At 48.4% G+C, this 27,568-nt stretch overlaps 1 protein-coding gene across 2 annotated transcripts; it reads left to right on the top strand.

Annotated features, from left to right (window-relative positions):
• tyn (trynity) lies at positions 1-27,568 on the top strand. 2 transcript variants are annotated; one of them, XM_089577094.1, is made up of 11 exons: positions 1-259; positions 1,940-2,052; positions 7,560-7,794; positions 9,231-9,365; positions 20,540-20,715; positions 21,829-21,962; positions 22,051-22,205; positions 22,992-23,073; positions 23,153-23,297; positions 23,969-24,143; positions 27,411-27,568. In XM_089577094.1, the coding sequence occupies exons 1-11, from the start codon at positions 40-42 to the stop codon at positions 27,566-27,568; spliced, it is 1,728 nt and encodes a 575-aa protein (XP_089433220.1). In that variant the 5' UTR covers positions 1-39. The 2 variants fall into 2 exon arrangements, with proteins under 2 accessions (XP_089433220.1, XP_089433221.1); XM_089577095.1 differs by having other exon boundaries at positions 22,066-22,205.

Consider the following 27,568-nt stretch of genomic DNA (forward strand, 5'->3'; position numbering starts at 1 on the left):
TGCGACCGGCTATGGTCGTTCGAGCGCTTCCCGAACAAGATGGTGCGCGGCCACGACACGGCCGTGCTGTTCACGGCCAGCAAGGACTCGTGCCTGGCGGCCTGCCTCAACGAGGACCGCTTCGTGTGCCGCTCGGCAGAGTTCAACTACGTCACTCTGCAGTGCCATCTGAGCGACGTGGACCGCCGCTACGCAGGAGTCCAGGAGAAGTACGGGGACGCCATCGGCGTCGACTACTTCGAGAACGCCTGCCTCGAAGGTACTCTCATCATCTCAGTAATAATTACGACCCTTAGTAAAGCAGCCTTTATCTCCACGGCCTTGCCACCGTTGTAACGGCGCTAGAGCAGAATCACTGACTACGCTAGATCTCGCTGTTGCGACCTCTCTTGAGCATATCTTGAATGCTCACGCTAGCTGGAAATTTTCGCTTATGCTCTGGACTTTCCTTTGTCGAAGCCGTTGTCTCTCTATGTTAGCGCAGTTTGGTAAGCGGTAATCAGATACTTGACCACAAATGCGCATATTTGCATTAAAGACACCATAGCGTGTACAAGTTTTCTTATTACCGTCTAAACGTACAGCGGGCAGCATTATAGACCTGTTACAACAAATTTTTGTTTATTTTTTACTCAGTCATACAGCTTGTTACTAGAACAGCCGTGATTTAAAGGATGTACCTAATTAAAAATGATCTTCTTAACTCGACAACAATGGATTAATTTTTTTTTCTGGGTTAAAGCTATACCTACCGCAACATCACACCTGTGTTATCGAATGCAGCGTGGCGGGGTAAAAAACAGGTAGCACTGCCAGGTTACCACACGCAGGCGTACCTGCAGTGCTGCCAGGTTAGCACGCATAGGAATGCTCGTAATGCTGCACTAACACAGTATTGCGCAGTACTAACGGTGTCCCAATACTTTCGTTATTCTGAATTCTATTCTTTCAAATGGCAGTAACGGTCACTGACCATGGTCGAACCAAAGAGCCCAAGCGTGAAGTTCTGAATAGTCTAAATAGACCCTTTCTCACATGTAAGATTTGAAGAACACGACCTGGCGAGGGTGAAGCACCGTGACAAATGGCAGTAGCGATGGCCGAAGAAAGTCAGTGAAAACGTTTCATACCGTGAACAATGGTTTCACATGGAGCCCGAATGTTAACTATTTTCTTACCGTTATCGCCCTTTTTTATTCACCCTGACGCGGTTGTCTTCCGTCAAATGCTGACACTGCATTCGACTATACCAAAACCAACTAGCCCGGCTTTCCGTTCTACTGTCCAGATTTGTGTAAGCTCGATGCCGTACCATTTGTCTAGATTGCTTGTTTACTAGCTATGAAGCATGAATTTATCGTGTGAGATCATTTTATAAATACTACATAATTTCTTTTGATTCATATGTTAGAGAACGCATGTGGCGTGCTCTGAAAGCCCTGACTATTGCGTGAATATTATTTTTCTTTTATGTGAAGTAAGTCCTGTATGACTAACAGCACACCTTTGGTAGCACTAATGATTGTTGCTTTAGACACACCAAGACCATTTTTACAAATAAAAGCGTCTTTCCTTTTGCTTTATTTCTTATTTTTGCTGTAGATCCATGCTTTCGGACGTTATAAATGATCACTTACTCCCTTCGCCCCGTATTCTCAAAGTTTCTTATTCCTAACTGCCTGGATGACAATGTGCTCACATTTGAAGAATCACCAGGAAGAACGAGCTGCTCTAGGCGACCTATCGTTGTCACACTACAATCAGATTATGAAGACTTGCAATGTTCGTTGCTTCGATCCCCTGGGCATATTATATTACCTCTCTGATGGCTGATCGCAGTTCGTCTTCTCGAGAGGCTGGCTGAAACTGGACGTCCAAGCTGCCTCGCGCTGCAAGCCCCTAATGTGTTCCTATATAATTCTCCTTTTTCCCTGAACAGCGAGCGCTGTCTGCTCGGGAATGAGGACGTACGACTTCGCCCAAGTAGGAGTATCGCAAGACGTGGTGACGCATTACGTGGACCTCAACTTCTACCCGGATAAGGAGTTACTGGTGAGTCACCCTGCGATATTATACATTTTGAATTTGAAAGCGACATGTACTTTTCCCGAAGCAGACTAAAGCAACGTTTAAAAGAAATACAGTAACCGGGAGTCTACATCGTAACATTACAAGCTGCATCTGAACGAACTCACAAGGTACCAATTTTTCGGAACGAACTTCGCGAGAATTTTGAAAAATTATTTGCCATGTACAGTCTTTGTCAAAAGTAAAGAGTCTAACGGGTTTGCTTCTGAGCCTTCTGTTTGACTCGCTGTGCGGCGCCAGCGTTCGAAATCCCTTGAAGGTGAGAGGAACTCTCGTCCTCACCACTCCGAAAGATAGGACTTCCACAAGGGTCCTATTACACGGCTTAGAAGCCAACCACTTGGGCTCTATGTACTTAGCAAACACCGTGCATTGTTGGCAGATCTAAAGGTAGTAGGCCTATTAAAAACGCTTCACTTGCGTGGTGACGAGGAGAAAGTATAGTTATCAACATTCAGAAATAATAGGGGCACAAATCAACAACGCAACTGATCCTTGCAGCCGTTTGAGTGCCTTTCACATTTCAGGTAGGCGGATATTGCATGCGTGAAATGTGACGCTGTGAGTCGTGCGAACATTTTTTGAGAGCGTTTTATGCTAAATTTTCTCGAAGTATGGTTTTTCCACAAGAAACATTGTTGACAAATGGAGCACAAATGTGCACCCGGCCACATCTTTAACAGCACCACCCAAGGGTCGAACAAACGGCCGTACAGCGGCCTGTGACAAATCGAGGCGGCAAAACAGCCGATAATACGCACATTCGCGCAAAGTGCTTGCCGTTTTCGTCCTGTATTTCCGCTCTGTTTTGTGACAGAACGCTGCACGGCTGTTTGTTCGACAACTGGGTGGCACTGTTCAAGAATTGGCCGGGTGTGCCTAGTAAAGACGCTGTAGGACAACGTCTGTAGAACAGGCAACAACTTACACTCTTGGTCAAACGTCCTCAGACCACGGGGTGTTCTAGTGAGGCGTGTAGTGAGGCACTTCCAGCATCCCTGAAGCTGCGGATCTGTGAAAGGAGAAACTTTCGTCCGGGCTCTTCCGAATCTTTTGGCGGGTGCCAGTGGTGCCGCAAGGGTCTCAATACACGGCTGAGCAGCCAACCCCGTGAGCTCAGGAACTTTCGAAAGAGCGTGTTCCTACGCATTTACTTGTCATAAGTTCTAGCGAAACGTACGTAGGCAAAAGGCGACACGCATGAGCATGGGCACTGTGGAGTTAATGTTGCCAGCTCAGCCTAAGTTAGGCGCTTCAAAGGCTCGCTGTGCAGCGTCACTGCGACATAATATAGGGGACCCGTCGAGGCGCACGTCACTGCCCTCTGCGCGCTGTATTTTGCCTCACAATTTGCTGGCACTGAAGTGGAAGTTACAACTGGCACCAGAGGATCTGGCGCTGAGCTATTAAAGCGCCTCGCTCAAAAAAATGGCTCGTAACATCATCGGCCATTGCAGCAACTCGGCATGCGATAAGCCAGACACTGTCTGATAACAGACCTTTCCTAATGTGCGAAACAGTTTTGAGCTTGTATAGCCCCCGATCTGGCGGATGGCAGGTGTACCTTCTACCTCTGTGCCGGCGAATTTTGAGACATAGTATACAGCCGGCACTTCAACGAATGTTCATAAATACACGCACTTGTCGAGGAGTTTGTGCTTCAGAAGAAGATTTGCGCAATCCAGAAAGCATGTTTTCTACATGAATGCATGAAGAGGAGCTAGCTACCGCGCAGATTTGAATTTTAGCTTGTTACACTTGAAAAAAAAATTGAATAATATAGCGGCTGATGAAAGCAGCTTTTCTTTTGTTAAAACATCAACATTTTATTTGAAGATGCTGAGCCTCAAAATATGATTAAAGGTCCAAGTGCCAAGTTTTCAAGACGGCAACTAGGCAAAAAATTACTCAAGATTTTTTGCAACAGAACAAAGGGCATTCGCCTGATAGCTGAAAACGTTTTTTCCTTGCAAAGCTCACGACTGTTGCGTAATTTTAACATAGCTACCGGTCATTTTGCAATGACTTATGAGCAATAAAATAATAGGTTTAAACTCTATTATAGGCGCTTTGACAACTGTTCCTTCTGAATCTTAGCACTTTTTCCCGCTGTTGTTGCTGTTGGGAGCCATAATGTCTTAAATTTGTAACGTTTTATATTTCTCAAGCACCTGCGATTATCAGTGTTTTTTTCTTAATAAGCCCTACATCAAAAGTTTGCTCTCATCAGGCCCATATTTTAGCCCTTTTAATTGAGTTCAGTGAATTCGTAGAGCGGGTACTGAATGTTACAGTTTTGCGCGTCGCCCTTGTATTTACATAGAAGGAGCAGGTGTTGACGTATTAATTCGATAGTATTAGAGATACAGTTCGCGAGAAAAGCCAGCGTACGTCTATCCGATACGCGAAAAAGCAGTTGGACCACCTGCCACGATGGGCAGCTGTTGCCACCTGCCCACCTGGTTGTGGGCAACCTGCTTACCATGGCTGGCGGCTATGAAATTAATTAATAAATTAAATGCATTTGCCATCATCTCATGGCCGAGAGACAGACAGCCTCCCGAGGAACTGTCTACGCAAAAATGAGCCTTACGGTAACTATAGAAAGAGCAACCTGGGTCTCACAAGCCCCACCCGCGGCTATCTATGAAACACCCACCTGCCGCGCTAAACCGCTGCACTGGTGCTCCAGTAGTGGTACGACGACTGCCCGAGATCTATGAACCTATGAAAGAGATGGAGCTAGTACATGCGCGGAATGTTCTCGCATCATACGCTCTTAAGGGTAGGTTAAGCGTCGTCCAAGTTCTTATTCCTTTCAATCTCTCCTTCTGGCTGGTATTAAGCGAGGAGTACAACAGCATGATGCAGCCATATTTTGACTGACCGGGCTCGAGACGGAGACTTTAACCGGTGAATATTAAAGAGAGAATGGAGAGCGTCATTTGCTTCGTGGTGTTTTCTATACGTCGGCGAAAGTTCCCACGAAGATAGGCTGAAGAAGAGATGAGGACCAAGCGCTTGAGCATCAGAAGCGCGGACCTGCACGCATTCCCACGCCCAGCGTCAGGCAGCTACGCCAGCTAGCAGAGCCATCCGGATAAGAATTGCTCGTCGTATTTTGCCATAGCTTATTGGACTGCCCGTAAAGTAGCCCCTCAGCCATGCCTGAGTGAATAATGCACAAGTCATGGAACGGCGAGATAAGCTAAAATTTTCGTCGTCCTGAAGATCAACGCCGCTCGCCAGACCAGATGCATGCAAATACACGGGCATCCGAGGGGCGCCGGCATACAGTGTTCCTTTCATCTCGCCAGGTTCGAACGCGTACTACCTGCGGCACAAAGCAAGTTGGCCGAAACGAACCAAGACGTTTGCGCCGTCGAAAGCTGCAGACTCGGTCCCGTCGCGCCTCGGTGTCCGACGAGCGTAGGCACACGTGTTTCCGGATCGGACACCGTCTTCGGCGGGACAACGGACGATCTTGACCGTCAGGGGCGGCTGGACAAGGACGCTGCTTGCCACCGGCGGCGTCTCGCGCCGCTTCAGTTCACCGCACACCTCTTTCAGGGACCGCGCACAAAGACGGCGACTGGGCACGCCGCGTCCGGCTGAACCGATCAACACCGCGACCGGCGTTTAGGTCAAGCGAGAGCGTGAAATAACGGTGCGCACCGTCCAGCCGGGGCCCGTCGCGCGCGCGTGGGCCTGCGGAAAGAGGAGGCGTCGCATCGGCGCCAGTTGACCGTGTCAAGCCGCTTTCTTCACCCCCCCCCCCCCCCCCCCCCCCCTCATGCAGCGACGTTGCCACGCGTTGTAATTGCTGCATCTTCCCCCCTCCGCCCCAGCGTTTTGATACAACGCCAGCTACGCAGCAATCCGTTCCCACCACTTTGCACTCGCGAGCGGCACTTTCTTCTGGCGCGTTAGAACGTGCAACGCTGGAGCTCGCTAGTATAGTAGTACACCCGCCGCCGTCTCGTCTATAGCTCAGAACTGTCGGCGACCGCAAAACCGTAGACGCTGCCAGCGGCCCATTGTCATGCGCAACGGTCCACCGATAGGACAAAGTTCGAGCCGTGCATATCTCTCCCCTTGTTTAAGAATGTGGGAACGGTCGTCGCTGCGGATAACGTACCTGCTGGAAGTGCCCAGATGTGGGTACTTAGATACGTGTTTCGCCTCGCCAGTTTATCCAAATATACGCGGCACGCAACACGACACCAGACGTTCGGTTCGTGGACGGCTCTAACCGGTACTGATTAGGATTTTCGCCGACGGCTTAATGTTTGGCCTTCGAACAGAGCGGAGTCTTTCGGCTGACTGTGCTCAAAATGGACACAGAGAGATCCGCCTGACCCAAAAAGGGGGATAAAAGGAGAAGTGCAATGATTCTGGTGGAATATCTCGATGCTTTGTTTCGCTATCGTGCCATAGATCTAAGAGGACATTGAATTAGGTAATACGCGATTCGGCGTTTTCGGGCGACATTTTACCAAAGTACCTTGTAGTTAATTTCTACTTATTATGCAAGAACATGCCCTTAAGAGCGAGGAAGCTCACCACGCGAACCTTTTTTTTTTCATTTTTTCTCCGCGAGTAATGTCGTTGCTTCTCTTCTTGAAGTTGTTTCAACACTAGTGTACCTCTTTTGCCTGGAAATTAACAATACACATGCTTTGTTGCACTGCTCTATCTGCGTAAGAAAAGCCATTCGTATGGCGAATATTGATTTGCACCGACCTAAATGAAGTGGCCATGATGCGAAGGTTGCCTTCGCCAACACAGACGTTTATTTTGAGCTGCGGAAGGCGTAGCCATAACTAAGGTAGGCGCCTGCTCATGAGGCTTCGGTGGACCATATATTTCGGTCAGAATTTAAATGCCGAACCGGTACCGCTTTAAGACGCGTTATAATCAGACGTGTCTTCATTTTTAAGTGTTTAGAGCCGCGATGCTTCAGAACACGCGCTTAGAATAAACTCAGTCCTGTAGCCACATGAGGCTGTATGTTGAATCGTGGCTCACATGTGCAGCAAGTCACTTTGTATGCCAGAATATGCTAGCTCTAATCGTTACGATGCTGTCGAGCGCAGAGGAGGGGATGCAAAATAGGGGGCCGACAAAACGCAGCGCTCTGTCCCGTCGATTGCCCTTCTTGCATCTAATCTTGCAAACTAATCAGCGATCTCTCTCACGAAATTCTAATTTCACTCACGTCAGGGAATACTATCTGTAAGCTGCAGCTGTACCCGGTACGGACTAAGTGGCACACTTGTTTTCCACACAAATAAAACAGCAAACTCGACCTCTCACATATCTCCTTTCCGTTAACTCCGCTCTGTTGAACCTGTGACTGTGCACAGGCTTCCCTCCCCGCGGAGAAGCAGAAGCGCTTTTTTTCTCTCTCTTTCTATCGTCGTGCGCATCGCGGAGGGGGTCACCGCTCACGGCCGCATCGTCGACCGCAGGTGAACAGCAAGTCGGAGTGCCTGCGCGCCTGCACGGTGGACAACGACTTCGTGTGCCGCTCGGTGCTGTACAAGCCGAGCCAGGACGGCACGCTGCAGGGCTCGTGCTCCGTCTTCCACGTCGACCACCTCATGCTGCCTGACGGGGCGGCCACCTTCGCGGGCTCCACCCCGCCCCTGCCGCTGCTCGACTCCGGCGAGACCAAGGGCATCTACCTGGAATCCCGATGCACCAGTGAGCGCCGACGCCGCGGCTGCGGCGAGCAGCTGGGCGGCTTGAGTGGGGGTCTCTTCGCGACCGAAAGGGTCGGTGGTGTGCGGGACCGACCAGTAATTAGCAAGTTTTAGTCCGTTACCGAAACGCATGGCCATCTAGCCAACCGAACATACACTCGGCTGTCGATAAGTATAAGTCGGAGAGAACCGAAAAATCGCTCGAATTAAGGACAGCCTTTTTTTATTACGCATAATGCTGACGGGATCAATTGGTCAGTTGGAATAAACCGGAAGTTCGAATGAAGCGAGTTGGAAATAACGAAATTCCACTGTATTTGCCATAGGTGCGGCAGATCACATTGCTAAGCGAAAAAAGCAAAGGTTAAGACAAAATTCGATGAGGCTAGTCTGCCTACAAATAACGCAAGTGCTGCAAAGTTCGCGCCCCCAGTTGAGCTGTTGGCGCGCTTGCAGAAGCAGTGGTAGGCCGAACGCTGAAAGAGCAGCACAAATAAGGCAGCTGGAAGCGTACTCTGCTCGACTTCACGTCGGCAGTTCCTGAACAGGACACATTTCTTAGAAAAACTGCTAGCTTGGACGAGTGAAAGAGAAGCGTTTTTACCTTCGCCACTTGCTTGAAGTACTAATACGTGCATTCAGTGCCGACGCTGAATCAATGTGTAAGCATTCATGCACGAGAGTGTTTTTATATTCGCCACTTGCTTGAAGTGCCATTACTTGCATTCGGTGCCGAGGCTGAATCAATGTGCTAAAAATTTATTCACGAGATACTCTACTGCCGTGATAATGTCGTCAGTATTTGGTGCCAAATTGTTTTTTTTTTATGTTTTGTGAAAAAAAGAAGCTGGATTTTTTTGTATATTAGCAATATTATTAATTGTCTTATACATTTATGCATGCACTGATTGGGTTTGCGGCATACATTTGGTGCAACTTGCTGCTTCCGACGTAATACACTGATTGTCATACTGGCTCTCATTGCACCGGGAGCAGCATGCAGAACGCAAGTCAAAGAAAACTCCAAACGGCTACCGTTGGATGTGGGCGAAATGCAGAATCCCCCGCTTGTGATGGGTTTTCGGTTCTCCCTTTCAGGAACCTCAAAAGCGGTCTAAATTAAGCCACGTAGCTCTGTGCCATGGCCGTTGCCAGTGGGCACGTAGCGTTTTGTCGCAGCTCGCGCTGCAAAACTAAACTAACCGCCGGGGATTTCCGGCCCTGTTAAACGCAGACGAGCGTGGAAATAAAAAACGAAGAAGAATAAAGCACCTGGCACGAGTTTATGGCGCATTCAAGTGCGCACCGGAGGGGGGACAATCGCCGCGGGTGTAACGTCGCTGCTGACCCCGTGCGAGTCAAGAAGTGGCTGGCCGCGGCTGCTTTATGTGCGCGTCGGCTGACGCGATGCATGTCCCCCTCGCGTGTTGCCCGCAGACAGCACGAGGCAGTACACGGCCAAGCCCGGCACGCTCAAGAGCCCGCCAAGCGAAACGAGGACGTCAACCAAGTCGCCCGTCTTCGCCGACTCGCCTGACCCTTCGTGCGACGCGTACGGCGTCTGCTACGACGGTGAGCCGCTGCTTTTCTTCTGCCATCCCGGCGGCAATTAGTGGCGCTCCTCCGACGAGCTTGTTTAGCGCGTACCAAAGGAGCGTGTCAAGCACGCACGCGCAAACAGAGGGCGCCCCCTCTGATCGCGTCGCAGTGGTCTATTACACGCTGTGCCCGAGGCACGGCTGCCAGAAGTGGTCGGAGGACGCCGCGCACCTTGTTGAGACGGGGCTAGACGGAAGCGACAGCTTTTCCCTCTCTCTGTTTTGCGCATTTTTTTTTCCATGCATTTGTTCTGCATATTGCCTAAATTATTCTTCTACTGGCTTTAGTCAGATCTTAGAAAATGCATAAAAACTATCCAGGGTTAAGACTGTGATGTGTGATATGATGTATTCACCACAAAGCCAACTGTCCTTGTGAATAGCGGCTAAATTTTCCAGCCATCTGAATTATCTCCCGGCAGGGTGCCAGCAGCGCTAGGGGACAATTTGAACCTTCTGTAGCAGAGTGCTGCGTGTATCAATCAATCAATCAATCAATCAATCAATCAATCAATCAATCAATCAATCAATCAATCAATCAATCAATCAATCAATTTTTTAGCAATAATAATAATAATAATAGATGTTTATAGCGCGCAGGAGCAGTGAGAGCGTTGTGCTCACGCGCTTTTAAGGGTAAACAAAAAGAAAAAAGCAGATGGGGAAATATAACCTAAATGCCATACCTACTTGGCCCGCGTACTGCGCGATGCCATCGCACGTTAAAGAACCCCAGGTGGCCGAAATTGTCCGGAGCCCTTCACTAAGGCGTCTCCATAGCCTTAGTCGCTTTGAACTTTACACCCCACAAAATAAAAGAAAGAAGAAATAATATACATACAGTTATGCATTAGATTACGAAAAATGAACAGGAGAAATACAATATGCAGGTTAGATTAGACAACTAGGACAGTTTCGTCTCTGCCACGCCGTCCAACATTTTGTGGATAATGTGCACTTCGTTCATTGCAGAGTCAAATACACGTTTCTAGGACTCATTTTTGGCACCACGGCTTAGTTTTTGATGCTACGCAGTCATGTGTTGACATTATGTTGCACAACTGCAGATAAAAATCATCCTGCTTTCTGTTTCGCACACGTATGCTACTCACGTTTTATTCTTATTCGTCAGTATGGATGCACGCTGCGGCCAATAACATTTCACTCGATCCTTTAGAACAAGAGAAACGAGTCGCAAGAAACAAACTCGAGATTTAATCCTATTTCCTTGTGACGATGTTGACACTTGCGGTCAGCACGAAACAGACGAGCGCACGATTTGAGCTCGTCAGAACAGTAACGTGCATAGGCGCCGAATTTTCAAACTTCCGGAAGGGGGGGAGGGGGAGAATTAGTACCCTCTTTCTTTTTAATTCGCTTCTCTTGAAAGGTACGTTCATAGTTTATTTTCCGGGTGAAGACATGATTTGGGTGTCCGGGGAGGGTTCGAAGTCTTAGGAAAGATTGTGCGCCAAAGAAAAACCTGCGCTTATGAAGTGGCCATTCATTTGATTCCGCATCGATAATTGGACAGGAGAAGTTCGGAAAGATTATGTTGCCTGTCGGATCCCTTGATGGTGAAGTGGATCTGAAACTTATAATGTTGTCATCCCCTGACCGTATCGCTTAATCTCCGGGGGAAGAGCGGGGGGAATGTGCAGTCGGCGCCAATGATTGCGTGTTTTATTGAACCTGAGCTCTTATCGAGGACGGCTCTGCATACCGAGCGTACTACTGTCGCCTGACGTATACGACTGTGCAAAAGCGACAAACCAGATGTCTTTCTTAGCGCTGCTGATGCAAGCGTGGATAAATTAGAAACGGTCGCTCGCACCGACGGAGCGTCGCAGTCGCTCCAGCTCGGCGCTCGTCTAGAAGAGCCGGCGGCAGCCTCATCGCCGGTGGCCGCATCGCGTAGCATGTCTCGGCAGCAGGGACACACAGCAGGGGCTCGCCACCGCAACGCCGGTGCTCCGTCTTGATTATGCGTAATCACGTCGGGTGGCGGCGGCGGCTCACGTCCGGCGCGGAATAGCGAGGGAAGCGCGCCGGCGTCGTTGTGCGCGGGTTTCGCGTGTTGCGTCGCGAGCCGCGGCCACCGGAGACGCCGCGATCAGCAAAGCGCGCCGACCGGAACAGGCCGGCCCCCGAGCGCGGCGAAAGAAAGAGTACCGTTCGATTGCTTTGTCGCTGTCCAGAGGCCGGCGCCACGGACAATGCGCGCAGTCCGAGCCGCGTGTGTGTGTGTGCGCCAGCGTAGCAGGGCCGGCTGCAGCGTAGCAAACCGCTGCGAGTTGCCCGACCATCCATCATGACGCTCTGAACGAGAGCGGCTGCATACGGAAGCAGTCTACAAAGGCCGGCCGTTTACGCGCTTGACCGACATCACATTGGAGGGCAGTGGCGCGGCGCGGCCGCTTCCAGAGAAGGTCCAGGAAACCGCCGCGCATCCGAGACGCTCCTGGCCATTCTCGAGCCGGCTCTATGGCGCCCCCGCCGGAGAAAGGTGAAACCCGCCGACCCTAACGTCGCCCATTGTTCGTCGCTGGGTGCTACTCTTCCGCCTCGGGCGCACCAGCCTCCGCTTTCCGCCTGGGGATGCCCCTCTCCACGTCTTTCTCCCTCTCTCTTTTTTTTTTGTTCTTTTCAATTTGGCCGCCTGTAGGCTGAAGCTGCGAAGCGTTGAAGTTACGATCCTGGCACACTAGTGTCTCATGGCCCGCTGTTGCCGATGAGCCGCTTGACTCATTCTTGCTTCTTCTTCTTCTTCGTCTTTTCTTTTTTTTTAAGAGAGAGAGAGAGACGGCCGCAGCCGATAGGGCTCGGTAGTCCTGCCTGTATAGCGTCGCTGCTGCAGGTCACCTCAATACTACGACATGTATCCCTTTGCCGCTCGCGACTTGTGGAGAAGCAACACGATTCTGACTAGTATAGAAAACGCTCGCTTCTCCCGTGAATTAACCCACACGTACAAAGCGCGAGGACCTACGCTCACGCAGGTTGGCTATGAGTCGCCTACAAGTCGCTCGCTCCGTCCTGCTCCACCAACGCCCACCAGCACATACTACGATAAAATCACGATTCGTCAACTTTATTTTAGTGAAGGGCCATGACGATGAGAACTTCTGATGAAGACCTAACTTTTGTTGAGGGAACCACAACGCTGTTCGTCTACGTCTTCACACACAAGATCGGTTCGTAGTCGTCCGGCTCAGTATCGACTCGCTGTCTACGATCAGAGGTCAGCGCACCGGGCAGCCTTAGCTATCGTCATGTTGGTCATCGTGACAGGCTATCACGGCCTTCAGCAACGCTGTATTAGTCTTTCCCTCCGTAAAAAAAAAAAAAAAAAGACATTCAGTGCTTCATTCAGGATCGCAACTCGTACTTGCTAAAAAGCTCGTAGGCATGCCAAAACCTCTGCCATTCCGGCTACATGTCTCTGAGAACAATATTACGCGCTAGATCACCTCTTTTAGCCGCCTAATAAATTTTGGTGCGTAATTCAGCCAATCTCCTTCCTGACCTGATACGGCCTATGCTCTCGCGTCCTGGCAGTTCAGCCGCTGGGCAGCTGCTGCTAACCTCAAAGCTTTTCAGAGCCCTTCACCAAAGAAAGAAAGGACCACCAGGCAAAGAGTTGCTTGTGATAAGTCAGAGTTACGCATTTCCGTGCGCCATTCACGGATCCATGTGTCTGAGTAGCAAGCCATGATGAAACAGTGCTCACAAAAAATGCTGTGTATGCCCATACATGGTTGTGCTTCTTATTGGTTGTTCCCTTGAATTTTACAAAGCATCTCGCATGGTCTAGAAAACATTCCACATGGTTTTTCATCTACGGGCGAACGCATACAGAAGACACCGGTGCGAAACTGTACACGTTTAGTTTCCGGTTTTGCGCACATTGATGGCTGTATGTTTCGCCACAGGCATTTTTCAGAGAAATATCAGAGGCAGGGAAACCTTGATCTGTAGCTCGCACTTCTAACTGGCTGCTCGCACGCGTGCATTTCATGGAACTGTGTTTGTGAGCCCCATGTATGCACATACTTTAGGCTGAGCATAGAAAAAAAAATAAAAATTAAGCCTCTGCCCGCACCACCCAGGGCACAACGGGCTTCGTATATACAGAAAAAGTATGATGGGACAGGCAAAATGACTGAAAAGTAAAATGTCCCGGCCCGTAGTGCGAAAAACCCCGGTTAGCGTGGGACTGTTGTGACCAGGGCGTCGGACCGGAACTGGAGCTGAACCGAGCTCACATTTTTTTCGCCATCTTGGAACTGAACCCGAACAGGAACAATTCAGAGGGATCGTTCTGAGCCGGCTCGGGGGCCGGTTCAGCCCCGTTTTTATTTTTTATTTATTTTTTTTTGCAGCATGGCATACTGCTCCTATTTTTTTTTCAAGCAAAATGGCAGGTCTTACCATGAAGATGTAGTTACCGAAAGATGCGCTAGGCAGGGCGAAAAAGGTACCCCACACACGAGATCGCAAAGAAAACTGGCGTCTAGGAAACAAACTTTGCACTTCCATAATACGCATTTGGCAATCGTAAAACATTTTACTCTAAACTGATGTGAAACCTTGAACATATTCGTCTCCTTCTTCCCCTATTTGTAGATTACTTTAATGAAATTTTACTCACGCTCTAACTCCTAAACCATCAAGTCAGAAAAGCCTCCCTTTCTCTGTGTCATGTACCGCCCATATGTGAAACAGTTTCAACGATTCAACAACGTTGTGCAACATTTACCTTTTAAGACATTCGTTACCTCATACAGCTGCTACAAATAAAAGGCTCTACACCCCGTGGCAGTCAGTTTTTTTTTTTTTTTCGCAATCCCAACATTATTCGTTGCAGGCGACGTAAATGAGCTCGAAAAAGAACGCTTGAAGCAGTAGTAGAGGTAGCGAGACAAAAAGAAAGAAAACATCAAAACCGCAATTCTCCTCTCACAACTCGTGGTTATATGAACGTCACTGACGGAGTGCGGCCTTTAGTTTACCTTCCGATCATTTGACGGGGCACTGCTTCTTGCAGCGCCGGATTAGTGAAGGCTCAAGAATTTGCAAACTATTACTCGTTGCGCGCTTTCATAGCTTCTTTTCCGCGCTCAGCCCCGTATTTAAAGCAGGGGTAATCCGCAGGAAAAGTTATCTACCATCACCACCTATAAAGGCTACGTGCTAAGAAAAGGGATGTCGTTGAAAATCCAGTTTCACCGTTTATTCAATCAGAATACACTTCTCAACGAAAACAAGAAACAAGCACGTATAAATGCCTAGCACGACTTCATGCTTCGTACATGTCTTGTACAACTCAGGCCATAGGGTCAACTCAGCATGAACACCGTAGATACCTTGGTGGATCATGTGTCCTGTTGGTGGCACCCTAATTTTCAGTGCTGAAGAAAAAAAAAAATAAAGTTGACCTTTTAATGTCGTCCATAGGTTGCCAAAAAAAAAAAAAGCTTCAGCCCACAACATTCGATTAAGGTGACCAGCACAGCTATCGCAATGCTATGCCGCAGTGCCATGAGAAACACGACCCCGGAGGCAGCGCTGTTTTTGCGTCCAGCGCAGAGTACCCGGGTTCGAACCAGACCGCGGCGGCCGCGTTTCGATGGAGGCGAAACGCAAAAAGGCGCCCGTGTGCTGCGCGATGTCAGTGCACGTTACAGATCCCAATGTGGTCGAAATTATTCCGGAGCCCTCCACTACGGCAACTCTTTCTTCCGTTCTTCTTTCCCTGCCTCCTTTATCCCTTCCCTTACGGCGCGGTTAGGTGTCCATTGAGATGCGAGACAGATACTGGGTCATTTCCTTTCCTCAAAAAGCATGTTTGTTTTTTTCAGCACGGAGACAAACGTAATGACGTTGTATACCGGGTGTTCACCTAAGATGTTCTGCAATTTTTAAAACAGGCTCTTTGAGCTAGGGGAGCTATTTTTTCGGCATATAAATTGTAACACGTCAAAATATAGCTAAGATGTGCTAACTATCAGGCTGGCTAACTAATATAGAACAGTTAACTTTTTAGTTATCACTTTTAGCTTCCTTAGAGATTAGTGTAGGACGCTGTAAGTAATAGCCATATCAGTTTTTAGAATTTAGAAAACGCAGTTACCCTCGGCGCTGTGACCCAACAGGTTTTGCCTATGTCGCCTCAACATACATCCGCTTTCGAAAAACTCGCAGGCAAAGCAACCCCTCCATTGCATGCAACTCTTAGAAATAGCCAAAATTTGTCGGGCCTGCAGCTTCAAGGGTGACTACGTTTTCTAAATTCTCAAAACTGATACAGATATTACTTACGCTGGGCTACATTTCTCTCAATAAATAAGAAGACTACCAAACAATAATAGCTAAAAAGTTAACTACTCAGTGTTAGTTAACTAGCTTACTCGTTAGCACATCTCAGTTGTATTCTGATGCGCTACACTGCTGACAATGGTGTGCCCAAAAAAGCGCTCTTCTAATCCGAATAGCCTAATTTTGAAAAGTGCAGAACGTCTTAGGTGAAACACCCAGGTATGGGAGAGCGCGAGAGAAGACGCGAGATGGAGCCGCCTTTTTTTATTGCTTTTTTGTTCTTTTAATTTTCGGCACACTACCTAAAAGAACTCATCTTCAACGATGTAGCTCATTAATGGCAGCAATTTGGCCAACGGCTCAGCACTGATAGTGCGAACGCGCTCTCTGTGAGGCAACGGTGCTGTGGGGCTCAGTGTAATCGCGACCATAAAAAAAATAACAAAAAATAAACATCTAGGATTATAATTACTCTGTCATCTGATAGAGCGTGCTTTTTTTAAACATATCGGAGTATTTGAAGTATAAATATGGGTTTAATTTCTTTTTTTATAGTTTTTATTTGTCAAAGATACAGAAATTAATGTCATGAAAATAGGGATATGTAACCAGCTACAGAAAATTCTGTAGCTGTTTGTGGTGCCTATACAATGAACCAAGATAAATGTAACATGATAAATACCCAGGGTGTAATTTTCGAGAAAAAAAAGCCTAAACAAAAGTAAAAAACAACAGAGCCTACACTGATTACACCTGCTCCAACAATGAGCTGTTATGTCAAACCTATGACGTAGATTTTGTCTATCCTTATTCATTGCCTGTAATTATACGTTAGGAATGACAGCACAGAATTTCAGTACAAATTATTAATTGAGGAAAAAGTTACCATTGTTTGCGTAGCACGAAGTTGAGCAAAACCCCCTTTTCAGAAAAACAAAAATAATGTTTTCAACCCATGCCAGTTATACAAAACATCAATAAATACAGGTCCAAAATGAACCAGGTTCATAGCTGGGGGCCCCCTTGAGACACAGCAGGCTATTCCTAAGCTCTTGCAGCTCCTCATTTTTTTCTTTCGCACTAAATTGGTTCCATCAGCCGATTGACGCAGAGTCTGGTGGTCATTGGCAATGGAACATCTTCAACTGTAGTAGGCTGGCTTTATGACAACTTACATAAGGATATCTAGGGTACCTCTACTTCCATTCTCCCATTGCGGCACGGCGTCTGCGTTTGTGCACGGGACGTTTCAAACTTTTTTTCAAATCGTCTAGAGCTGTTTTCACGGTCAATGGTGTAGGCTATATCATAAATTTCTGCTGAACAGAATGATGAGGTCATTTTGTGCCTAAAAAAAGTATCGCTTTTAAAAAATAAAGATAGACGTCGCGATGTTCTATGGTGCGCCTAGAAAATCCTGTCTGGTGGTGCGACCTTTGTCTTCTCTCACGAGGTGGTATGTTTTACTACAGGGACATTGTAGTTGAGTTTTAGTAGCGGAAACAGCTTTGGATAGTAAAGAAAATATGTTATCGGCCATAAATGTGTTTTTTTTTTTTTGGAGAATAGGGCAGCAGTCCCGTGAGCGTGGAAGTGTGCGTCGTGCGGGAATTCTTCAAGTTTTTTAGTCGTTTGAGTTAATTTTGGGAAACAGGTAGTTCCAAATAGTTGAGCCCACTTATAACGGCCGCAGTTATAACGAACGTTTGGTTGTTACGAATGAGATGGGAGTTACCGTCAAAATATACATTAGTGCTATGACACTGCGTCTCAGATGAACAATCGTGGCCGCACCACTCCGTTACAACGAACGAGGAGGCGCCGTAAACTCGCCCCCACAATCGAAAAAAGCGCGCTTTCTGCCAGCGCAGAGACTGAAGAGCGACTCTCAGCTTCCGTGATGCACCCAAAAGAAAGTGTGGAGCCAAAAGAACAATAAAAAAAGCTGCATTTAAAGTGGAATTAACCGCCGGCAAAGCGCGCCCCGACAGGCTACAAGGTCAATCGGTTCGTGCGTGTGTGCCTGCTCGGCAAAGCGTCTAAACTGGATGCGGTAGTGAGGCGAGCACGAGAGGGGGGCACAGCTGAAACCGAAACTACTGCACACGCCCTGTGATCAGCATGTGACAGCGATTTGAGAAGTTTGAATACCAATCACAAGCTATTTCTTGCTAGCCCACCCTGTCATGTGGCGTGCGTCACCTGCCTAATCGGGAATCCGCCTTCTGCACTGCTGCCACGTGCAGGTAGCGCGCTGACAGCGAACAGTCTGCGTCACCCTGGTGCAGAGCGGTCGAGCTGTGCGCACCAATCAATGCGAACTGAAATGAGACAGTTGGTTTTCGGGTAAAGTGCACGCTTTCACCTAGTTTATAAGCTTATATAAGCTTATGTGGATTTACTTCCGCTCAAAGATTGCCGAATTTCTAGCGCAAAAAGACGAGGCCACAAGAAACCAAGTGGACAGAACACACGCAGTCAACCAAACTTCTTTCTTTTCGAAACGTTGGCAAGCACCCTGAGGCTTTCCCCTCTTTTGTTCACTTTGTCAGTGTCAAGAAACCGTTCATCTGCCTTCTCTCTACCTAAAACATCAGGAGAATTGATTTAAAAACGCATTTGCGCTCAAAATTTTTGTTTGGTCCCGAACCTGTTTGAACCGGCCCGTTCGAACCGGAACAGAATGTCGCTCCGGAACCGAACCCCGAACTGAACCCGAAAGGCATGAGCCCCGAACGCGAGCTCAACCCGAAAAAATTCCGATTCGACAGCTTGCTTCTGACATATATAGACTGAATTTCCGCCCGTTACTCCCAACTCCTCGCTTAGAGCGGGGCCTTAATCATAGCAAATTTATTTATCTTGAAGCTCCGCATTTCGTCGCGTTCTAGAGTGGTGATCTCTATGCATTTTTAGTTGCGTTTTTGGCATTGATTTTACATTAGATTGCGTCATCATTTCAGATTCTTGCACAAAAACTTTGGTATGCTTTACCTACAAGCTTCATGCATTTGAATCCTTGAATCTCGTTCGACACCCTGGGTTCAGCTTGCCTTTAAGGAATAAAAATGGGTCGGTAATCTCTCAGCTTTGCTTTTTCAACAACCGCGGTCACATACTGGCCTTAACTGCAAGAGCGCTCAGCAGTGCTCAGGAAGAGTGCTCAGTTCAGCAGCAGCACTGCCGCTCACAAGTCTGTGGATCATTAAACGCAGCTAGAGGGATGCTAGCGCGGACTATTTAGCAAATTAACCGAACGGAGTAGGCCGACCGTGCCTGCCCTCTGCTGGAATCACGCAAACGCTTGTGCACGCACGTTCGCTTTCGCGCAAGAACTGGAAAGAGAGGCAGTGCAATGGCGCCAGCGAATGGTGTCACCGTTACGGACTCTCGGCACGCGGCATGCAGTACACCTCCTTGTGCCATGCTGCCGCGTGGGCTTCACCGCACTACTAACTATCTTGCCGTGAAGTCAGCTTTAGCGAAAACGATAAGCGACGTGGCGAAACAGAAAAACCGTGTGCATTTGCGGAAAACAAACAAACAAACAAACAAAAACGAGGGACTTCGTTAAGGAACTTGTTTTGCGAGCCTCTTTGTCTCTGTGGCCCTATTTAATGCCCCTGCAACATAGATTTTGTTTAAAAGTGCAATGGAAATTAAGCTGTGTTCATACTGAAGGCTTCTTCCACAGTACGAACCAAGCTTTATGTGCGGAGAATTTGTTTTATGGGCGCCACAGTGGCTCAGTGGTTATGGCGCTCGGCTGCTGACCCGAAAGACGCGGGTTCGATCCCGGCCGTGCTGGTCAAATTTTGATGGAGGCGAAATTTTTGAGGCCCGTGCACTGTGCGATGCCAATGCACGTTAAAGAACGCCAGGCGGTCGAAATTTCCGGAGTCCTTCACTACGGCGTCCCTCATAGCCTGTGTCGTTTGGGACGGTAAACCCCCATGAACTGAAGTGAATTTGTTTTATGTGCATTAAAGCAAGTTATGTCTTTGTTGCTCTGGCGTACTTTTGCAGTTATTTAATGAATGAGGTAACGTAAATTTCCGAGCAACTCATTTATAAAGCTAGTGGAGAAATTTCGATTAAAACACCCAGAAAAGCCAAAACAACAGAACTAACCCGATTCGCGCTTTCGAGAAACGTTTCGTTATTGTGGAAGTCTTCTCCGAGCTCTGAACAGAAAACGCGCAACGCTGGCGCTATCAACTACATGATTGGCAGTGGCACTGACACGCGTGCCCTGCTGGGCCGCTTTCATAGTGCGCCAAAGTACAGTCGGCTGCAATAATTTGCGGGATGTGCCTATGCAAAAGAAAAGAAGAAAAATCTGCAAATTCACGTAAGTAAACCGCCCGAAATGCGTGCAGCTGTATGAACACATGCATGTTCTATTCCATGGTATCAATACCGGGCAAGTGGGTCGCGAGACAGCGCTGCAATAAATTTGTTCCTGAGGACATGCATCCCGTAAACTTTTACTGGAGGCTGAACTTGCTTCGGACAGTTCAAACTGCACGGGAAGCTTAGGCGCTTTTTAATGCGCACAGCACCCCAAGGCGCACGACGCCCCGTGCGGCCCGATGTGCATTGGGCCCCGCCTCGCAAAGTAGTGGATCAGGTTCCCTGTACTGAAAAAAATAATTTGTTCACCCCGTTTCTTCGCAACTGTGCGAAAGATGCAGCCAAGCAGCATATCTGTGCCGAAAGAATTCTTCGTTGAGCTCGTCGACAACAGCGGTGAATGGGGTATTCCTCTTTGCCGTCCGTTTGTGCCGAAACGTACGGTTTCCCTTACTCACCAGGGTCTGTTGTTCGCAGTGTCCATTCAGTGCACGGACGCCAAGATCGTGGTGTACGTGAAGACAAGTCGGCCATTTCACGGTCGCATTTACGCCATGGGACGCAGCGAGACGTGCAACACTAGCGTCCGGAACAGCCAGGCTTTCCGGCTAGACCTGTCGCTCACTGGACAAGACTGCAACACACAGTCGATGGTGCGTATGCATTCTGAATGGCTGCACGCTATGTCGCACTGTTACGGACCTCAGTCTGTACGTGATTCACGCCGGCTGTCGAACTCCACAAGCTTAAGCTGCTCGCAAAAGAACTGCGGGCAATGGTCATCTCCGACCCCGTGGCTGGCATTGTTCCCTAACCCATCCACGTTATCATTTTGCACTCGGCGTGAAAAAAATAAAGCACCTTGGTGTATATGAATACTAACCATTGCCCTCTTCTCAATCTTGAAAACTGATATTTGCAGGCGCGCTCCTTGTCCCTTTGTTTATGTGCAGCTTGTCCGGTGCTGGGAGGCGTCTTTGAAGCACGCCTTTGAAATGCTGAGCCGGGAGGGCTCGCACATTGAAAATTTTCGGCTGCCCTTACAAAAAGACCGATGCCTTCCAGACACTCGAGCGGTAGTTTTTGGGTTCTGGGGTGGACATCTGGGCCTTGTCAGTGACGACTGCAATTGCGCGCACGAAATGATGCACAGCCTTCGCATAGTGCGTGCGGTAATTGGTGGAAGAAGGCAGTGTCGTGGCCTGCCGTACACAAGCAAAGTGCTCTCAGCACAACTACTGCTACTTTGTACTTGGAAATGTTGGCGGTGTTTCACTATCCCAAAGGAGCCCGATAAAGGAACGAAATAAGCGCCGACTTGCAGCTGACGCGTTCTTTATTTCTGAAGCAATCAGTAAGGTAGATATTGGTCAAATGTTTAGGTCAAATGTTTAGAAAGCTGTATAGCTTTCCTTTGTAGCCGTATGGCTGCGCTCGGGTGGATGCCAATGAGTAATTACTCCCTTATTACAAGGTAGATATTAAGAAGGCAAGGGCATCAAGCTTTTGTCGAAGGCTAATGGAAAATTCTAGATGGTTATCAGTGAAAAAAGAAAGAACTAAAGCCTAAAAGGCGTCAGTGCTCAGACCAAAGATGTACAAAGAAGTAAAGGTGTGCAAAAAGAAGAAAAAAAGACATCTTACCATTGCGCTGCTTTATCTTGTCCAAAGATAGCTTCTCCCCACCGCGTATCTCCATACAAGCGCGCTGATGGACCCTAAGTTCATATGATTTATTTTATTGTTTTCCTCTCTGTTGTCCCCAGGGCGGCGTGTACACGAACACGGTCGTGCTGCAGCACCACAACGTGGTGCTCACCAAAGCTGACAAGGTGTACAACGTGCGCTGCACCTACGAGACCTCCTCCAAGAACATCTCGTTCGGCATGATGCCCGTGAGGTAGGCGACCCAGCGCGCGCTGCTTTCTGCAGCCCCGCCCCTTTTTTTCGACATCCCCTCAGCAGGCCTCTGACGGTAACTGGAGCAGTGATCTCGATTTCAGAGACCCCGACACCACCCAGATAACGGCCTCGCCGGAGGCGCCGCTCCCCAAGATCGTCATCTTCGGCGTCGACGGAAGGGAGGCGTCCACCGTCAGGATCGGCGACCGGCTCACCTTCAGGATCGAAATACCCGAGACCAGTGAGTGCGCGAAGCATCAATTCGTAGGCGTTAGGGGCCACGGAAAGCACCGAACGCGACCATCCTGGAATGGCTCGAGAAAAAACAAGCTATTCGTGCTATTCACCACCGTCGCACTGCATTCGCTATTCTTTGAAATTGAGGGTGGCGTTGCAAACGATTCGTGATATATTTCTGTGACGACTCCGCAGTCAGAATTGCGCTCCTCGAAGTTCAGAGGAAAGCGTGTTGGAAGGATCGAGGAAGCCAGCAGCCGGTCCCTGCTCAGAGCAGATGGCGTGCCATTCCTGCAAAGGCAGTAGGCTGTGTGAAAGAATTTCCAATGCCCTGGGCGCCCGTTTCTTTAGATCACGAAACCATGTTCGTTACCGCCTTGACGCAACTGGTACCGCTTTAAAACCTGGTGACACTATGGTGGTGGTAAAACTATGACAGAGAGAGGAAAAGATAAATAAACAGAAATAATATAGAACTCCCTGCACAGCGAAATTCTCTTCGTGCGGCCCCATTAAACAGCGGTTCGACTGGAGAATCTATTCGAACGTACTAGGCTGGGCTCAATAAAGAGAAATTTGACGCAAGGCACAGAAAATATGAAAAAAGGCTTTGACACTAGTACAAAGTAAATGCAAATCTTAAAGAGAACTGTCCGTAATGATGCTGTCGGTATGTATAGGCGCCCTTCCCTATCGTCAAAAAGCAACATAAGGAATTTAAAATTAATGGAGAAAATGCAATGCGATAACCGTCCGTTTTCTTTTTTTTTCTTTTTTTTTTACGCTGCAGCTCCCTACGGCATCTTCGCGCGGAGTTGCATCGCCATGGCGAAGGATGCGAGGAGCACGTTTGAAATCATTGACGAAAGAGGGTACGAGCGCTTTCTTTCACTCGCATTGCCGCAGTTCGCTTAAAACACTGTGTCAATTCGCGTCGCATCCTCCTTGCAGCTGTCCCGTGGACCCTACAATCTTCCCCGGTTTCATCCAGATCGACAGCAGCCTTCAAAGTTCCTACGAAGCATTCAGGTTCACCGAATCCTACGGCGTTATTTTCCAGTGCAACGTGAAGTACTGCGTCGGCAGGTGTGAACCGGTAAGTTTTCATTGTTTTTTGCCCTCCTCCTTATCCACAATGTTGAGGCAAAGAAAGATGCACGAAGACAAATTTGCTGATGATCCTTGCAAAGACCTGTTTTTTTATTTTAATCGAATGACTGTATTCTTGCTTTTCGACTACTTTCCTACGGTAGGGGCGCCCCTTAATTTCCAAGTGACCATTGCTGGTTATCGCTGTTCGAGGGAAGAGCTCCAACATAAATATCGCAATGAAAGTTAAGTGCTGATAACGACCCTATAATGATGCGCCCACGTCTCTATCACTTCCTGCACCCCATTGATTTCAACAACTCCTATCTTCACAGCCTACTAGGTGTTCCAACCCGCCAATCAAATAACGCTGCAGTGCGGAGTGACGGGTAGTAGCTCGACAGTGGTGGCACTGCAGCGGCGTAAACATAGATGGGATCTAGTCGCGAAAAGTTCGGCTGTGCCGTTGCTGCCTGCGCTTGTACCGAAGCAGACTGCTGAAACTGCTGATTAGTCAACTTCTTTATTTTCTGAACTAAAAATGACCTGAGCGCTTTCTTTTATCCGCTCGCACCATCGAGGCGTTCCGAAGTGTTTGCGTCTTAGCCGTTGAGTACAAAAGACAGGGAAGTGCACGTGCAGAGGTGGCAGATGCATACCGCGGTCGTCGTCTTCCAGGTTGTCTGCACACACGGCCGGGAGAACATCGAGTCGTGGGGTCGTCGAAAGCGGTCTGCCCGCAGTGGGAAGAGGACCTCCGAGGAGATGACGCTGAGCCAAGAGATCCTCGTCTTAGACATCGGCGACGAGCCGGTCGCCAGGTCTATGACCGAGAGGCCTCCAACAGTCAATGGTAAGCAGAGGACGTGTGACTGAACCACCGTTTTGACCTCCTTGCGCTCTTCCGCGGATCCGATCACGCGAAAAGACGGGGAATAGACAGGGATACAGTGGCACGTCAACCCGGCATTCCATCCATAGATATCTTATGCTTGCGAAGCGGGCGATCTCGACACTTCTTCCCTCAGAAGCACAACGTATCTATGTCAGGCGTTCCGCAACGCAAAACTTGCTGCTGTCACGGCCAGGGACCCTCGGAACGAGTCGCGGACTCTTCGGCGCGTTAACGTTCCGCAAAATCTTCGACACGAACTCTTTTACGGCGCAATCGTAACTCTCCACAGCAGGTTGCACCTGACAAAAACTAGTTCCAGCTATGTCATATATGGAGTCCAGTATAGTCGGAGCACTTGGCATTTACCAATAACCGCTATATACGCCAACCACCTGCAGCCGGTATAGCTATGCGTAGCGTCGCCCCTAATGAGGCAACAGCCGAAGCATTCTTGGTGCAGAGTGTACCTCAATTCATCTACGAGAATTCAGAGAACTCGCGAAGTTTCACCGGGAAAGTAAGAGATTTATTGGTGTCTGAAATGAAGACAAACGACTCAATTAGCTCTGCTTGATTTTCTGTGCTTGCTTTACTAGTTTCTATATTGCTTTCAGAGCCGCTGTGGCTCAGTAGGTATGGTGCTCGGCTGCTGACCCGAAAGATGCGAGTTCAATCGTGGCCGCGGCGGTCGCATCTCAATGGAGACGAAATGCTAGAGGACCTTGTACTGTGCGATGTCAGTGCACTTTAAAGAACCCCAGGTGGCCGAAATTATCCGCAGCCCTCCACTACAACATTCATCATAGCCTGAGTCACTTTGGGACGTAAAGCCGCATAAACGAAACCATATTACTGTTAAAATTCGCTGTGGGAGGTTGTGATTTTGGAAGTGTGCACTTACGCATATGCGTCGCGTATTTAGTTTCCAAGACTGGCTGCTAGATGCTGTAGGTAGGCTGGCATAACTGATGGAACTCAACTAGGTCACGAGTGCTTTCATACATGGTACACGGTCCTGGTTGCAGAGGAAAGCTATTTGAAAAGGTTTTTATCTGTCAAACCCTAGCCGCAGTGTTCTCTTATAAATTTGGAAAGAATTTGCAAACAAATTCAGAACACATGATAAAGGGTGGCCTGAAATGAAGTTCTTCACACATTCAGTAGAATGTAGCAGAACAGGCTCAGTGGACTCAGCATTATGTATTTGAAAGGAATACAAATAGTGTTTCTAGCTGTAGCCACCAACAAAATAAGCGGATGTTTGTTTCATAAAACATGGTTGCTTGCATTCCATGTGTACATCCAACGTGAGTTACTTCACATCCTCCTAGGTATCTTGATGCAACCACTTCAGCTATACCATAAAAAAACGTTGCAGCGGCCATTTAGGCGCGGTTGGAAATGGACACCTACAACAAACATACCAGACAAGGTGCCCTGTTCCATGTAGGTAGGCCCTTTAGTGTATGTGCCACTGGACTTCATGAGGGAAATACACCTTGTGCACGTCAGTTCCTGCTCCATTGTGCGGTTTTTTTAGAGCGCAGCTCTTTGGCGCCCGTTTCTGCGTTTCGCCGTCGCCGTCGTCCGTTGTAACTAGCATTGGACACCTTAGTCGCGCTTTAAGCTGCGAAACCAATGGAGCGGGAGCTCGGTAAGCAGAGGGCCAAATTTGTAAATTGGTTTTTGAGGAAAGGAAATGGCACACTAGCTCTCTCACACATCTCGGTGGATACCTGAACCAGAGGGAAGGCGCATAACTGCCCTCTTGGAACAGTGGACACCTCAATCGTGCTTTAAGCCACGTGGCGGTAGTGACAGAAGTGCGCTGTATACGTTGGCATTGACAACGTTGTGCCAGAAACGCGACGCTGAAGCCTTAGGCCTTCGGCGTTCGTTGTGTTCTTTGGCGTTGGCGTTGACAACGTTTTACACTCCGATAATTTTAAGGAAAGGAAGTGCGTATAACTGGCTCCCTGGGTCAGTGGACGCCTGAATCGCGCTTATAGGTACGTGGGCTGATGAGAGAGAGAGATGTGGGCTGCATGCGTTAGCGCTGACAACGGTGAGCGAACTCTCGCGATCAACCAACAACTGCCACCTGCCAGGGTGGCAAGGTGGGTGAGGACTTTACTGTAGACATAAAGACAAACAGGTATTTCTTACCACTTATTCGCGAGAACATTTCGTTCCTCTCGCTCGTAACGCCTCCCACGGCTGTGACAACCTAGCGAAATACTTGCATAGACCTCTCCTTTGAGAACCAGGCATTGGTGCAGCAAGTCGAGCATATATCCATCTATTTTTCCGACCACAAAGCTTCCTTCATGACAATCAAGAACTGTTAGAGGAGTGTTTATTGAGGAAGGAATATGTGTGAAAAATAACAAGTTGTCTGTAATTGTACACACATGTCTTGCTCGAATTCTTTGCCTTAATCTATCGAAAAGCTGAAACATCTGCAGTGCTGCGCTCAAATTTCGCATTAGGAAGTAACGTAATCGTCGGCAATTTTTTTATTTACTCGGAAATTAAGGTAAAAGAGAGCAGCACTTTATGCAGGCATCTTTTTAAAGAAGCAGCTGCATAACTGCGCTCCTAATTTATTTTTCTGCGAAAAACATCATTGGCGAGAAAGCACCATGGTTAGTCCACTTTGCCGACACGGATGCGAATTACGATGCGCCTGTAGTTCCATGAGCGGTACATTCTCAAAGATGCGGGTCCACCTTGCAGTCCACGTTTCGACCTTTCTGTGGCAGGCTACCTGCTTTACTCACTTGAAGGAATTGGTGAGCGCTAAAAACCACGGGAAAAGGACGAACACACAGGACGAAGCGCTTCGTCCTGTGTGTTCGTCCTTTTCCCGTGGTTTTTAGCGCTCACCAATTCCTTCAAGTATGTATTTCCAACTAGCCCCAGTAGTAGCTCTTCTGCTTTACTCATGCTCCATCGCGAACATTCACCGAATCAGTCTGAGTGCTTGCATTACTCGCTCGTCACTGCATTCATCACGTCACAAGCAGTACAGGAGCAAGAAAAGGCCCCGGACACAAAGGGATACAGCTCTTGTTTTAATAAACCGCAGAACTTATATACTACTGGATGAATGGCGAAAACACGCGTCAGAATTGCGCCCACACGGTGTGTTTGCGCGCACATTTTTTCGCGGTAAGGCATGTCGGTGCTTGTGCCTAACTGCCGTGCTTTTCTCTAACCTTGCAGAGTCCCTCAGCTACCAGGAGACGGTCGAGCTCATGGACAAGTGCGCCTCGAAGAATTCTGTCATGGCACTGAGCATAACGGCGTCGACACTGCTCGTGATATACATCTGCACCGTGGCGTACTTCGTCGCACAGAGGAAAGTCAAGTCCATAACATGA

The sequence above is a fragment of the Amblyomma mixtum genome, chromosome 3, assembly GCF_055824585.1.
Source record: "Amblyomma mixtum isolate Tamu chromosome 3, ASM5582458v1, whole genome shotgun sequence".
In the NCBI taxonomy this organism is placed as follows: domain Eukaryota; kingdom Metazoa; phylum Arthropoda; class Arachnida; order Ixodida; family Ixodidae; genus Amblyomma; species Amblyomma mixtum.